This window comes from Ptychodera flava (assembly GCF_041260155.1).
Source record: "Ptychodera flava strain L36383 chromosome 3 unlocalized genomic scaffold, AS_Pfla_20210202 Scaffold_27__1_contigs__length_13241970_pilon, whole genome shotgun sequence".
NCBI classification, from domain to species: Eukaryota; Metazoa; Hemichordata; class Enteropneusta; family Ptychoderidae; genus Ptychodera; species Ptychodera flava.
The window spans coordinates 1766382-1781337 of NW_027248281.1; the positions used below are offsets into that span (position 1 = coordinate 1766382).

A 14956-nucleotide genomic window follows, 5' to 3' on the forward strand; every position below is an offset into this window, starting at 1 on the left:
TGAACGGACGAGAGATTTCCTGTAGAAACTTCAGATATTTACTGAGGCGGATCATCGATTTTTTTACATCCATGGGCGGATCATGGCAGTGAAATTTACCTCAATGGATGGATCAATCGGAGCACCGAGAATATGCATTTCCCGTTTGATTTCCAAAACATCATCGTGGAGTTTCTAACAGAAAGGAAAAAAATTGAAACGACAACTGATATCGTGTCATTTAAATACGGGCTTTTAATCGTTCATTCATTTTAGTTACTATCGTCGTGCCGTTTTAGAAGATTTGTGAGGACCTAAACGACATCATGTGTTGGTCCATTGCCATGGAATCCTATGCCAACGAAAGGTGGTGACTTTTTTCAAAGTTGAATAAAATTCCTTTTTGGTTGTGTTAGTCAATTAATCGAAATATTTTTGTTCCCAATTGATCATAAACCCTCGATTCTCCCGTCTATGATTCGATATTCACTGACTCATTCTTTCTCTTCTTTGTCGATCGATGAAAGTAATTTAATCTTCAATACTCTTTGACAGATGTAACATCTTCACCTATATATTGTCATTAGTTTCTAACCAACGTACAAAAAAATTGGCCCGTTTGCCAAAGCACATGGGTCTATGATTGCGTGAACGGCCGTACTCTATGCATTGGAAAGATATTCATGTTGCAGTCTGCCCGAAAACAAAACCCGAGGATGTTTAGGCGATAACAAAGGCGATGACTCAGTTGCATAAAACAAAACTAAACTTTTCGGACATCATATTTTATCTTGGCGTCGATTCGATGTGCAACCATACGCTGATCGCCCATATTCTCATAAACAGATAAAGCTAGTCATAACACTTCTGCGACAAATCCGTGGTGTTTCTCCCCGTGAACGTCCTTGAACCCGTAGCCGCGACCATTGTTTTTTGATGTGTTCCGTGCTTGATGATCAGTAGAATTAATGTATCAAAATTTGAAGACACATGTGACTAAATCCTGTGATTGTTAGACAATTGATGGTGTGTAGGGGCGAGACGGAAAGAAACAATCCAAGGACCAAGCTAGGGAGCATCATGCATTGCATGCTTTCTAACAAAGAGCTGCGTGTTTCCATATCTATATACCATACAAAATCCGGCTTTGACCAATGTTCCTGTCCTGTTTCGGAGGATAACTTTCGAGCTGCGTAACCGATGTTGAGGTTCAGATATCCGAATATCTTTCGTGTTCGAAAGGCTTATTGATTTACAGTGAATACAACTTTTGTATAATTAGTTTACGTGTACATAACCCAGCACACGGGGAAAAGCCAAATACTTACCAATACCAGGTTGGAAAATTTCAGCGAGTCGCTCTCATCAGAGGTCGAGGAAAATAAATATGTCGGTATCGTTGCTCCGCCATGTTTATTGTTGTTTGTGCGACTAGTTTGAAAGTCATAGACTTTCTATAGGTGAAATTCATATTGCCATTCAATATTTTACACACGAAGTCACCTGTCACCTCCATTCGGAAGCAAAAACGTTTACACAGAATGTTTTTATAGTGAAAACTAGCTCCAGGCCGTGACATGTCTCTAGTCACGAAGAAACTTCGTAAATCAAAATCGACATCAACATTGAGCGGTGATCGTGAACCGTTAAATAAATGTCGGCAAAATAAAACATCAAATGGCTAAACTTTTGGGGGAGAGAGAGAGGGAGAGAGAGAGAGAGAGAGAGAGAGAGAGAGAGAGAGAGGGAGGGAGGGGGGGTTTCTGCAGTCGCGAACTGATCATGGTCTTTAGGATGGATAAATGCAGGGTCGGTTTACACATTTGCGCTGCACAGATATCGAAAATGTACAGATACTTTCCCGAAATTTGACTTATTTTATAACATGAGTAGAACAAAACCAAAATTATTGACGTTACTCTTCGGATGTTTGACTTGCAAGTTTGCTAAAGTTAGATTGTATACTTACAGAAAATGGATGCCGTAGTCTTCTGTTCAAAAAATATAATGTTCTTCAACACCACGTTTCTTATGATCGGTGATGTCACATTTTATTATTTTTATAAATATAAATTAATGCACCGATTTCAAACCGTAATTATTTTTTCTTGTCGAATTGAGAGAGTTTTTAGTAGTTCTGTAGACGAAACGATCGGAAACAGCAGAGTATCTTGGCAATGGCACGACGTCTACGCTATCATTTAGCTGCAATAATTGTATAGTTGCAGTCAGAGCTCCGGGTAAGCCGAATTCTGAACGTAATAACGCCAGTTGCAGTGGCGTTGTGCATTAACTGTACCTTTGTCATTTCTGTTGAAGTACACCTATTATTGCTACAAGAATTGTGGGCTTCATGAAACGTTGTTTCTCTGTACATGTATAGGCCTACTGGTCTTGCCGTTATATTCAGTGTCGTATAATCTGTTGTTTGCATGTCAACACATTGGCCTGTGTACAACCTCCTGTGCACACTAATCGTGACCGTAATTTACACAGACATAAACATTCGATCCCGTCCGTGGATGTCAAAGGTGAACGGGATTAACTTGATCCCGGGTATCAAGTCCCTGGCCTCTATGGAGATGCAAAATTCACAAATTTTGACTGCTGCTGAGGCCAAGCCACGATACCGCCAAGTGAGTGTAATCCGTCCCATACAAACATAACATGGTCTCGTACCTCCGAGACTCCGTGAAAACATGTCATATCATTTTTCGAGCTGCATTTTTTAGGGCACGTATATTAATATCTACAGTCTGCACTGCCAAAGCGTCCTGCTACGCAAGTGCGACTACTCGATGTTGTGACACTCGGAAGTGTTTTGGCGCAGAGTAGGCCTAAGGGCGCAGTTTGGGCGGCGCAATATACCGGCCGCAAAATGGGGGCGCAGTTTGAAATGCACCGGCGCAGATTGCCGGCGCACTTTGGTGATTTCAGACCGCTTACTACCTGCATTACCACACCAACTCATTACCACACCAACTCATTACCACACTAACCCATTGCCACGCCAACTCATTGCCAAACCAACCCATTGCCACACCAACTCATTGCCACACCAACTCATTACCACACCAACTCATTACCACACCAACTCATTGCCACACCAACTCATTGCCACACCAACTCATTGCCACACCAACTCATTGCCACACCAACTCATTGCCACACCAACCCATTGCCGTACCAACTCATTGCCATACCAACTCATTGCCACGCCAACTCATTGCCACACCAACTCATTGCCACACCAACCCATTGCTATGCCAACTCATTGCCATACCAACTCATTGCCACACCAACTCATTGCCACACCAACTCATTGCCACGCCAACTCATTGCCATGCCAACCCATTGCCACGCCAACTCATTGCCACACCAACTCATTGCCACACCAATTTATTGCCACGCCAATTCATTGCTACGCCAACTCATTGCCACACCAACTCATTTACTGCACCACTATCACCATTTCTTTCTAAATACATTGTTAAATCATTAGCATTTTTACAAATTGTTTTGTAGAAAGCTTAGAATATCATTCAGCGAAATGAACAATTAAAAATTGGTATTTTGTACATGATTGCTGGTGTTTAATTTTTATTTGGTCTTTTTGCAGATTTTTAGGCAAAATTTACATTTTCACTCGGTATATTAATCAGAGAATAACATATGAAGATTATTTTCAGATTTGGAAACTCAGAGAAATGCTCTGAATGTGAATATCATTTCTGACATGAACTTTTGTCACCTGTCATAATTTCGTCTGATTTCCAAGCTGTTAATGCTTCGGTCAGGTTTGATGAAGAAATTTCAACTTTGTTTTCTTGCCCTAAGAGAACTGATGCTGTCCAAAGCATTTATGTAATCTCAAGTTATGTGTGAATCAATGCTACAATCAAAATTGAATAATCTTCGTTCTCATGAAAGTATGAACAATCACATTGCATTATTGTAGGTATGCTGTTTTCAACTTTGATGGTTCATTAGCCGAGTTGAAAGGTTTTGAAGTGAAGAGAAATGGTGAACTTCAGCTGATCAAGATATTCCAGTCTTCTGTTTTTGAAGCATTCTTGAAAGGATCATCCTTAGAAGAATGTTACCAAGCGGTTTCCAAGGTTGCAGATTATTGGCTGGATGTACTCTATAGCAAAGTATGTCATTCTTATCTTTGATTGATGCAACGCAAACTTTATACTCCACCATGTGTCATCTTTGCCTTTACTTTCTAAAATTATAAAGAGCTTGTGTCATTGTTTCAAAATGTTTAAATCATCTGTCATGGTGTTACATCTTGATATTTTCATGTCAGTAATCATCTAAGTTCAACGCAACTGACAAATGATTGCCTTGTGAAGGTGTAAAATGGATATCTGTTTATTATCAGTACAGTTGATTTATTCACCTTTCTGAAGATTATTCAAGTTGCATCGCCAAACAAAGTGTTTTTATGCATGAAGTCCTCCCTATTGGAAACTTAATAAACTTTCTGAGTTAACATAGTGGAAATGATAGAATGAAACCTGCAAAAGTTTTTCATTAGTGAGTTTGTGTTTATGAAAGTGTAGTGTTTATCACAAGTGATTCTGAAAAAGTAGAGATTGTAATATTTGCAAATTTGAAATTTGGCATTTTCTCTTGTAGGCTGCAAATATGCCAGATACAGAATTATTTGATTTGATATCAGAAAACAGAAGTATGTCAAGAAAACTGGAGGATTATGGGAGTCAGAAATCCACTTCAATAAGTACAGCAAAACGACTTGCTGAGGTAAGAAGAATATTTTCATCGTAATCTTGTAGCATCCTTCGATTCACAAAGTATACTTTCACTGAAGACAATACCAATCCAGTAAGGGAAGATCACGGTGAAATCTATCAGTTATAGTGTAGAGGTACCAAAACAAGGAACCTTGGAAAGTCATTTGATTTACTATCTGTCCAATGTCTGGATAAGTTAGCTGTCTCAATTATTTGTCTTGGACCATAAAAGCAGCATATTTGCACGGCAGTCAAGACAGTTACACTACGATTGACAGATCACAGTATATTGTTGTGATCATAAATAGAATGGGCAAATTGTAAATAGGCAGATACATGTGAGTAACGGTTGTTTGGTTCTTTGCTAACTTAGGGTCCTGATGTGCATCATATTATGCCATAGTTACTCTACCCCCACAACTCTGTACTATCCATGGTTACTGTACCCCACATAGAGTAACCATGTATTATCAACAGTTACTCTACCCCACGTAGAGTAACCGTGCACTATGGGAGACAGATCAGCTGTTAGTAATAGAGGTTGTGGTTACCTTGTTTCCTTTGAATTTACGTCGCAGAACATGTGAAGTTTTTAATGCATTTGTAATATTTTCTGCAAACTTCTGTAAACCCTTAGCTATCAATGACTTCTATGTAAACTTCAATATTTGAACCATCTATTGCTGCAGGCATGATCGTCCAATGACAAATCTGTGTATAGTGTTGGTGTCATAGATTAGAGATTGCTTATTTAGATCACCTATGTCATGTCAGCTGTTGCTTATTTAGATCGCCAATGTCATGTCAACTGTTGCTTATTTAGATCACCTATGTCATGTCAACTGTTGCTTATTTAGATCACCTATGTCATGTCAACTGTTGCACTAGCAATGGTATTCCCTGTTCTTTTACCGTTGCAAATATACAATAATTTCCTGCTCAATGCCCTGAAGATCATTATCAAACATCACTCAGTCCTCCCATTGTGAAAGACAATTGGCAGAGATAGTCATCAACTTCAATTCCTTGTCACATAGTGAGGAAGCAATAATTGGTTGAATGCGCGTTCGAAATCTCCGCTGCAGCTATCTTAGCTCTGAAATCCTGTTAATGAGAAACTCAACTTGCGCAAAAACAATGTGCACAGCTGTGTACTTAGCAAACACACAGTGATGACCCTAGTCTGAAAGAAGACTAACCATGGTCCTTCCTCATCTGATCACATCTTGTACCTCCATGGTTACAGGGTGTCCATGTCACACTGGTCTGATCACATCTTGTACCTCCATGGTTACAGGGTTTCCACATCACACTGGTCTGATCACATCTTGTACCTCCATGGTTACAGGGTGTCCATGTCACACTGGTCTGATCACATCTTGTACCTCCATGGTTACAGGGTTTCCACATCACACTGGTCTGATCACATCTTGTACCTCCATGGTTACAGGGTGTCCATGTCACACTGGTCTGATCACATCTTGTACCTCCATGGTTACAGGGTGTCCATGTCACACTGGTCTGATCACATCTTGTACCTCCATGGTTACAGGGTGTCCATGTCACACTGGTCTGATCACATCTTGTACCTCCATGGTTACAGGGTGTCCATGTCACACTGGTCTGATCACATCTTGTACCTCCATGGTTACAGGGTGTCCATGTCACACTGGTCTGATCACATCTTGTACCTCCATGGTTACAGGGTGCCCATGTCACACTGGTCTGATCACATCTTGTACCTCCATGGTTACAGGATGTCCATGTCACTCTGGTCTGATCACATCTTGTACCTCCATAGTTACAGGGCATCCACGTCACACTGGTCTGATCACATCTTGTACCTCCATGGTTACAGGGTGCCCATGTCACACTGGTCTGATCACATCTTGTACCTCCATGGTTACAGGGTGCCCATGTCACACTGGTCTGATCACATCTTGTACCTCCATGGTTACAGGGTGTCCATGTCACACTGGTCTGATCACATCTTGTACCTCCATGGTTACAGGGTGTCCATGTCACACTGGTCTGATCACATCTTGTACCTCCATGGTTACAGGGTGTCCATGTCACACTGGTCTGATCACATCTTGTACCTCCATGGTTACAGGGTGTCCATGTCACACTGGTCTGATCTCATCTTGTACCTCCATGGTTACAGGGTGTCCACGTCACACTGGTCTGATCACATCTTGTACCTCCATGGTTACAGGGTGTCCATGTCACACTGGTCTGATCACATCTTGTACCTCCATGGTTACAGGGTGCCCATGTCACACTGGTCTGATCACATCTTGTACCTCCATGGTTACAGAGGTCCATGTCACACTGGTCTGATCACATCTTGTACTTCCATGGTTACAGGGTGTCCATGTCACACTGGTCTGATCACATCTTATACCTCCATGGTTACAGGGTGTCCACGTCACACTGGTCTAGTCACATCTGTACCTCCATGGTTACAGGGTGCCCATGTCACACTGGTCTGATCACATCTTGTACCTCCATGGTTCAGGGTGCCCATGTCACACTGGTCTGATCACATCTTGTACCTCCATGGTTACAGAGGTCCATGTCACACTGGTCTGATCACATCTTGTACCTCCATGGTTACAGGGGTCCATGTCACACTGGTCTGATCACATCTTGTACCTCCATGGTTACAGGGTGCCCATGTCACACTGGTCTGATCACATCTTGTACCTCCATGGTTACAGGGTGTCCATGTCACACTGGTCTGATCACATCTCTGCATGGACCACTCTGATCTAACTGACAACAAACTCCATAAGTACGAGCAATACTTAGAGGAGCAATAAGCTTGAATTATAGTAATTTAATCAGTGCACCTTAAATTAAATAGGCAACAATATGGAAGAGGAGTTCCCTTCAGCTGTTTCCATACATGCAAAATTCTTGTTCGGATGGTAGATGTATTACAATAGACAATTTATAAGAATACCAATGGCACAGAACTTCAGCTGCTAATGGACTAGGTTTTATATTAGTAGTGATACTAGATAAGATATACAATTGTATACAACACTTCATGAGAGCAATGACCTGACATCTGATGTTTTCAATTTGTTCTAGTTTCTTGGCGATGACATGGTGAAGGACAAAGGCCTGTCTTGTAAGTTTATAATTGCTAAGAAACCAGAAGGTGCACCTGTCACTGAGCGAGCCATCCCATTGGCTATCTTCCAAGCTGAACCAGGTGTAAAGAGACATTACCTGAAGAAATGGCTGAAGTCATCCTCTATGTCAGATTTTGACATCAGAAACGTAAGCTATCGTCTGTCAAAATGATGGAATTGGAAAGCAGTTAGAGACAAAATACACATGTATATACACGTCTTTTACTTTACCAGTTTATGTTAGTTTGAAGAAGTTTTAATGTTTCTGTTTGCATTTTTTCAAATAATGTGTTTTGGTTTTCATGTGTTAAAGGCCAGGGACTTGATCCCCAGGATCAAGTTTGTTTTAGTCTATAAGAGGGTTATGGAGTGCCATAGCCTTTTGTTTTCCATTGAAATTGTAATTTAATAAGTAGATTTCCCTGCTAGACTATCTGACGCCGTCACAGGCCTTTAATATTGGAAAGTTAGAACAGTGAACATATCACAGGATGTTTTTCAAATGTATATGTGTTCAGTGATGTTACGTTTTGATCATAACAGAACAACCAAGGATTTATGTCATTGACGTGATTGATGTAATTCCACAGTTCTCACCAGATATTCTATACAACATGATCAAATTCACACAAGTATTAAAATTAACTTTAATCCCAAGTAGATCTAAGTCAGTAGGACATTTGTATTAAAAATATTACGTTAGCCCAGTGACATAAGATTGAAAGCCTTGAAATGTTTTTGAATATTTTATAGCCAGCAAAATTATGAACCATGTTACAGATTGATAAAATTTGTATTTTCAACTTACAGATTTTAGACTGGCAATATTACATTGAACGTCTTGGCAGTGCAATACAGAAAATCATCACCATTCCAGCAGCCTTACAACAGGTATTGTTAATTTGAAATATTTTAAATTTTTTCACATCATTTATTACAATATTATCTCTTTCTTGTCGTTGTCAATCAGAAAAGGTTACAAGATAATTGCTCAGTACACAGTGCAGTGTGTTACAGTGTTTGTCTTTGCTGGAGAGATATTGTATGTAATTTGTGGCTGATTAGAACGACTGACCAGTGAAACGTCACTGAGACAGAGATGACAAAATCCAGCTTGCCAGGTGTCCTTTCTCAGTGCGTTTTGGTTTGATCAGAACCTACAGTCTGCATTTTTGTCGTATTCTTTCAACTTTCAGTTGTATAAAACACTTGACCAGGTGTATTTCCAGTCACATTATGCAAAATGTTTTCCAGTCACAGAGGTCACATTTGTCAAATGTTTACTGTTTCAGGTTTCTAACCCAGTTCCTAGAGTGGCTCATCCTGATTGGCTGCATAAGAAACTAGTTGAGAAAAATGATGTCTTCAAACAGAAGAAAATCAGTGAAATGTTCGCACCTTGTAATAAACCACAGGTCAGTTGTATGATGAATCATTTGTTTGGATTTAGTTTACAACCATGTGATTTACTTATGTTACATATTGTATCAAGTTATAACTTTTGAAATTTATTCCAAATGTTAATGATGATGGGTTCTTATATAGTGCACATATCCACAAGTTGGGTGCTCAAGGCGTTTTATAGTTCTCATTACCCCTGGTCACTGGACCTACTTTGGTACCACTCAACTCCCTTGAGAGCAAACAACAGCTCACATGTACAGCCAATAAGCGCAGCAGAGCTATAAACACACATTACAACCACTGTCCTACCAGGTTTTTCACAGCATCAGAAATATTGTATCAGGATAGAACTCTTAAAAAGAAGAAGAATGCACTTTTTCTGATGAAAATCAGATTATCCATTTTGAAGATACGGATTTTTAAAGAATTAAATTTTCAGCTTTAATTTGGAAGGGTCTTTGCCATTATTAACCATCGTTGTATAGGAACAACAATGGCACCAATTTAGGCGAAAAAAAGTAGTTAAATGCTTGTAACTTTGCCATTTCATGACCGATTTGCATCAAATTTTCAGCAGATGTAGTACTAAGTGAGACCAATTCACTTCTATTCATGTTACAGAGATTCCCTGATGAGCCTAACACGGAAGATAGCCCTGGAGACATCATGGATATTGAAGACATGGGATCTGGTAGAGGTCAAAGCACAGTAAATAAGAGAGTGTTGGCATCAGTTTCCAAGAAACGTCAGAGATCTGGTGATGAAATAGAAAGTCAGGACAGAGAAGATAGTCAACTGTCAAAGTGTTGGCGGGATGTACTAGGAGCACCGCCATCACTTGGCAAAACAAAGGTAAACTCAGTTATCTTGCAGTTGATGTAGTATAGATGGAAAATGAGCTCTGAAGTGTAAGAAACATTAGAGAGTATTTGTATGAAAGGGTGACTGTATGTGTGATATAAATGACAGGCTGTAAAAGGTGACTGTATCTGTGATATAAATGACAGGCTGTGACTGTATCTGTGATATAAATGACAGGCTGTGACTGTATAGATATAAATGACAGGCTGTAAAAGGTGACTGTATCTGTGATATAAATGACAGGCTGTCAAAGGTGACTGTATCTGTGATATAAATGACAGGCTGTCAAAGGTGACTGTATCTGTGATATAAATGACAGGCTGTGACTGTATCTGTGATATAAATGACAGGCTGTCAAAGGTGACTGTATCTGTGATATAAATGACAGGCTGTCAAAGGTGACTGTATCTGTGATATAAATGACAGGCTGTCAAAGGTGACTGTATCTGTGATATAAATGACAGGCTGTTAAAGGTGACTGTATCTGTGATATAAATGACAGGCTGTAAAAGGTGACTGTATCTGTGATATAAATGACAGGCTGTGACTGTATCTGTGATATAAATGACAGGCTGTCAAAGGTGACTGTATCTGTGATATAAATGACAGGCTGTTAAAGGTGACTGTATCTGTGATATAAATGACAGGCTGTAAAAGGTGACTGTATCTGTGATATAAATGACAGGCTGTGACTGTATCTGTGATATAAATGACAGGCTGTAAAAGGTGACTGTATCTGTGATATAAATGACAGGCTGTCAAAGGTGACTGTATCTGTGATATAAATGACAGGCTGTCAAAGGTGACTGTATCTGTGATATAAATGACAGGCTGTCAAAGGTGACTGTATCTGTGATATAAATGACAGGCTGTCAAAGGTGACTGTATCTGTGATATAAATGACAGGCTGTCAAAGGTGACTGTATCTGTGATATAAATGACAGGCTGTCAAAGGTGACTGTATCTGTGATATAAATGACAGGCTGTCAAAGGTGACTGTATCTGTGATATAAATGACAGGCTGTCAAAGGTGACTGTATCTGTGATATAAATGACAGGCTGTCAAAGGTGACTGTATCTGTGATATAAATGACAGGCTGTCAAAGGTGACTGTATCTGTGATATAAATGACAGGCTGTAAAAGGTGAGTGAGATCGACAAACTGTTCTGTCTTTCTCTTTGTAGATATGCATGACAAGTGGATATAGTACACAAGTCATCATACAAAATTGTTGACAGATTTTATAGACCAACATTGTTGTACATGCAATAATCTTTGTTGCAATTTTCAGGAGGAACGTTTAGCGTGGTTGGCATACCATAAAAAGAAATGGGAGTTACAAGCTAAACAAAGACGGGAGAACAAGAGACGTCGTGTTGACAGTAATGATGTTGGAGGTGGTATAATCCGCAGTGGACCCAACACTGCACTTGGTAATTTTCTACGAAAGACAGCCAGATCTCTGCTTGACATGCCATGGCAGATTGTACAACTAGCAGAATCAACAACACCTGGTGTCTACAAAGTCTGGGCTCTCATTGGAAGTGATTTGCATGCAATCAAACTAAATATACCTACAATATTCTATGTCAACCAAAGAACAGCCAAAGAAAGCACAGAAGGAGCATGTAAGTGATAACACCAATGCTTTACAAGGATATGGTTTCCTCACAATCTTGGAATGTGAGTACAGGTATTAGATTTGTTGATAAAATGTTTACTCCAAGTCTGAAGATTGCTTAGCTCCCACTTTATTTTGTATTATACATCATTAGTTAATGGTAAGGCTTGTTTCTTCCCAATCAAAACAATTATCTGCCTCTGAAATAAATTTCTTCAAGAATGTTCCCCTCATTGCCAGTAGTTACCAGTGACCTTAGTGATGTTCCCCTCATTGCCAGTAGTTACCAGTGACCTTAGTGATGTTCCCCTCATTGCCAGTAGTTACCAGTGACCTTAGTGATGTTCCCCTCATTGCCAGTAGTTACCAGTGACCTTAGTGATGTTCCCCTCATTGCCAGTAGTTACCAGTGACCTTAGTGATGTTCCCCTCATTGCCAGTAGTTACCAGTGACCTTAGTGATGTTCCCCTCATTGCCAGTAGTTACCAGTGACCTTAGTGATGTTCCCCTCATTGTCAGTAGTTACCAGTGACCTTAGTGATGTTCCCCTCATTGCCAGTAGTTACCAGTGACCTTAGTGACCTGTACAGCTGTTACATTCTACACAGTGTTTAAGATAGTTGTCATGGATTCAGTGACTTCTTGAGTAAAGAACTTTATGAATGGAATTATTTTCACGTTTGAACAGTTTGGAAACGAGTATCAAGAACACTACCTCGTGCAGCACCAGTCTACAATTTATATGAATATAGTATACCAGCAGATCTCTACAGACAGCATGCAAAGTAAGTCTTTTCATGTCTGTACATATTCAACCAATTTAATGTTTGGTTTCTGTTCATTAGGTGATAAGCAGTTGAAAAGGTGTAGCAAGAGGTCAAAATTGAAGCAGATTTGGTCAAGAATTTACCTTGCTATCCTGACATGTTTTTTTATGTGCGTTTTGCAAAAAAAACCCTTGTCTCGTTGGTCATGGGGGACTAACTGAACAAGTTTTATGCTTTAATTTGATACCATCAAATTTGATACCATCTGACTCTCAAAAAAACAGTTTTAACAGATTCTGTCAGAAAACCTGTCCTAGGGGTAGAGCAGAAGCTAGTACACTGAGCAACATGTAGTTCCACTGATTTTGCAGGTTAATGGGTTTGTAAGAACAGAGTGATTACAACTGAGTTGGCAGTACAACCAATACCATTGCATAAATTCCAGCTATACTGGATTTTGACCTGATTTTGACTAACTTGGTGGAAAGAGGGTTGGACTGCGTGTAACATTCTGTCTTCAATTGCCATCTGCCTGGTACAGACTGATGTGAAATGGGATTTGACATGGCCAGAAAATGATAAAGATGTCTGTGAATTGAAAGAGAACTCGTATTTGTTTCAACATATCGATTTTGTTAACATTTCAGTGACTTGAATGCTGATTTGTCTGCGCCAGACATTGCTGGTGTTTATGAAAGTCAAGTTCCTATGGAATTCCGTGCACTGATACAATTAGGGTGTGTTGCTATGGTGAACAGACGATATGCAAGACTATTGGCTGGAAAGGTCAGTATGATGTCAACAAGATATTGGAATAGTCAAGTAGTAAATATTTATGATCAGAAATTGATATACGCGGATGTTGAACATGTACATCTGGTAGAAAATTTCTTCATCTGGCAATATTTCAACAGGCAGTAGGGAAATTGTAATAAATTCTGCAAAACAATACCATATCGCTGTTCACTTGTATTATATGTCTGAACATAGCATTCTAGTTATTGCCTAAGTAAGGTGTTCCTAAGGCATTACTGAGAATTGAATATCTATGCAGCCATCATGTGCCTTCTGATCAGAATACATACAGTGAGAATTGAATATCTTATGCAGCCATCATGTGCCTTCTGATCAGAATACATACAGTGAGAATTGAATATCTTATGCAGCCATCATGTGCCTTCTGATCAGAATACATACAGTGAGAATTGAATATCTTATGCAGCCATCATGTGCCTTCTGATCAGAATACATACAGTGAGAATTGAATATCTTATGCAGCCATCATGTGCCTTCTGATCAGAATACATACAGTGAGAATTGAATATCTTATGCAGCCATCATGTGCCTTCTGATCAGAATACATACAGTGAGAATTGAATATCTTATGCAGCCATCATGTGCCTTCTGATCAGAATACATACAGTGAGAATTGAATATCTTATGCAGCCATCATGTGCCTTCTGATCAGAATTCATACAGTGAGAATTGAATATCTTATGCAGCCATCATGTGCCTTCTGATCAGAATACATACAGTGAGAATTGAATATCTTATGCAGCCATCATGTGCCTTCTGATCAGAATACATACAGTGAGAATTGAGTATCTTATGCAGCCATCATGTGCCTTCTGATCAGAATACATACAGTGAGAATTGAATATCTTATGCAGCCATCATGTGCCTTCTGATCAGAATACAAAGTGTGGATGTTTGTGAAAATCACATAGCAATGTTTCAGTAAGTGAGGAATTGCAACATGTTGTTTGCTCTTGATCTTAATGTATTTGTCCCATTAGGCATTTTAATAACCAACTGAATTATATTCTATTTCAAGGAATCTGAGCCATTTGAACTGGAATATTTAGATTTCAAAACACTTTCTCAGTTCAGTTATCTCAATACTGGCTCTATCAGAAGAATCTACTTCTATCATTATGCCTGGTAAGTATTGACTTGCCACTGTTCAGTGTACTCTGTCACTTTTATTTACTGTACTTTATTGAATATTTTACAAAGGTTATAATTTGTCAAGTGGAATCAAATACCTTCAATTAATCACATTAGATTAAAATAAGGTGTTACAGTTTTAATACTGCTACTGAATGGGAAAACGCTGTATTACGCCCAGCTATTTTTCACTTACGACGCGTTGCAAATATTCGCAAATATCTTTCTGGATCAAACACGGAACAGTTGATTCACGCTTTTGTGACATCTCGCATTGATTCATGTAATTTGATTCTTTATGGTCTTCCGAAATACTCAATTAATCGCATTCAACGTATTCAGAATATAGCTGCTAGAATTGTAACTCGCTCAAGAGTCACTGAGCATATCACCTTGATTTTGTTTCAGCTGCATTGGCTGCCTGTTTCTCAACGTATTGCTTTTTTAAGAATCTTATCTTAACCTATAAATGTAT

The 14956-nt window shown here is 39.3% G+C and overlaps 1 protein-coding gene across 2 annotated transcripts in view; it reads left to right on the top strand.

Moving 5' to 3' along the window:
• The window catches only part of LOC139126270 (DNA polymerase epsilon catalytic subunit A-like), a 106355-nt gene that overhangs the window by 60455 nt on the left and 30944 nt on the right, over positions 1-14956 (top strand). For both annotated transcript variants that reach the window (XM_070692315.1, XM_070692316.1), the window contains 10 exons: positions 3938-4133; positions 4624-4749; positions 7836-8027; positions 8690-8770; positions 9172-9294; positions 9905-10135; positions 11437-11773; positions 12456-12552; positions 13182-13320; positions 14369-14475. In XM_070692315.1, the coding sequence (XP_070548416.1) occupies positions 3938-4133; positions 4624-4749; positions 7836-8027; positions 8690-8770; positions 9172-9294; positions 9905-10135; positions 11437-11773; positions 12456-12552; positions 13182-13320; positions 14369-14475 (1629 nt within the window). The remainder of the gene's footprint in view (positions 1-3937; positions 4134-4623; positions 4750-7835; positions 8028-8689; positions 8771-9171; positions 9295-9904; positions 10136-11436; positions 11774-12455; positions 12553-13181; positions 13321-14368; positions 14476-14956) is intronic.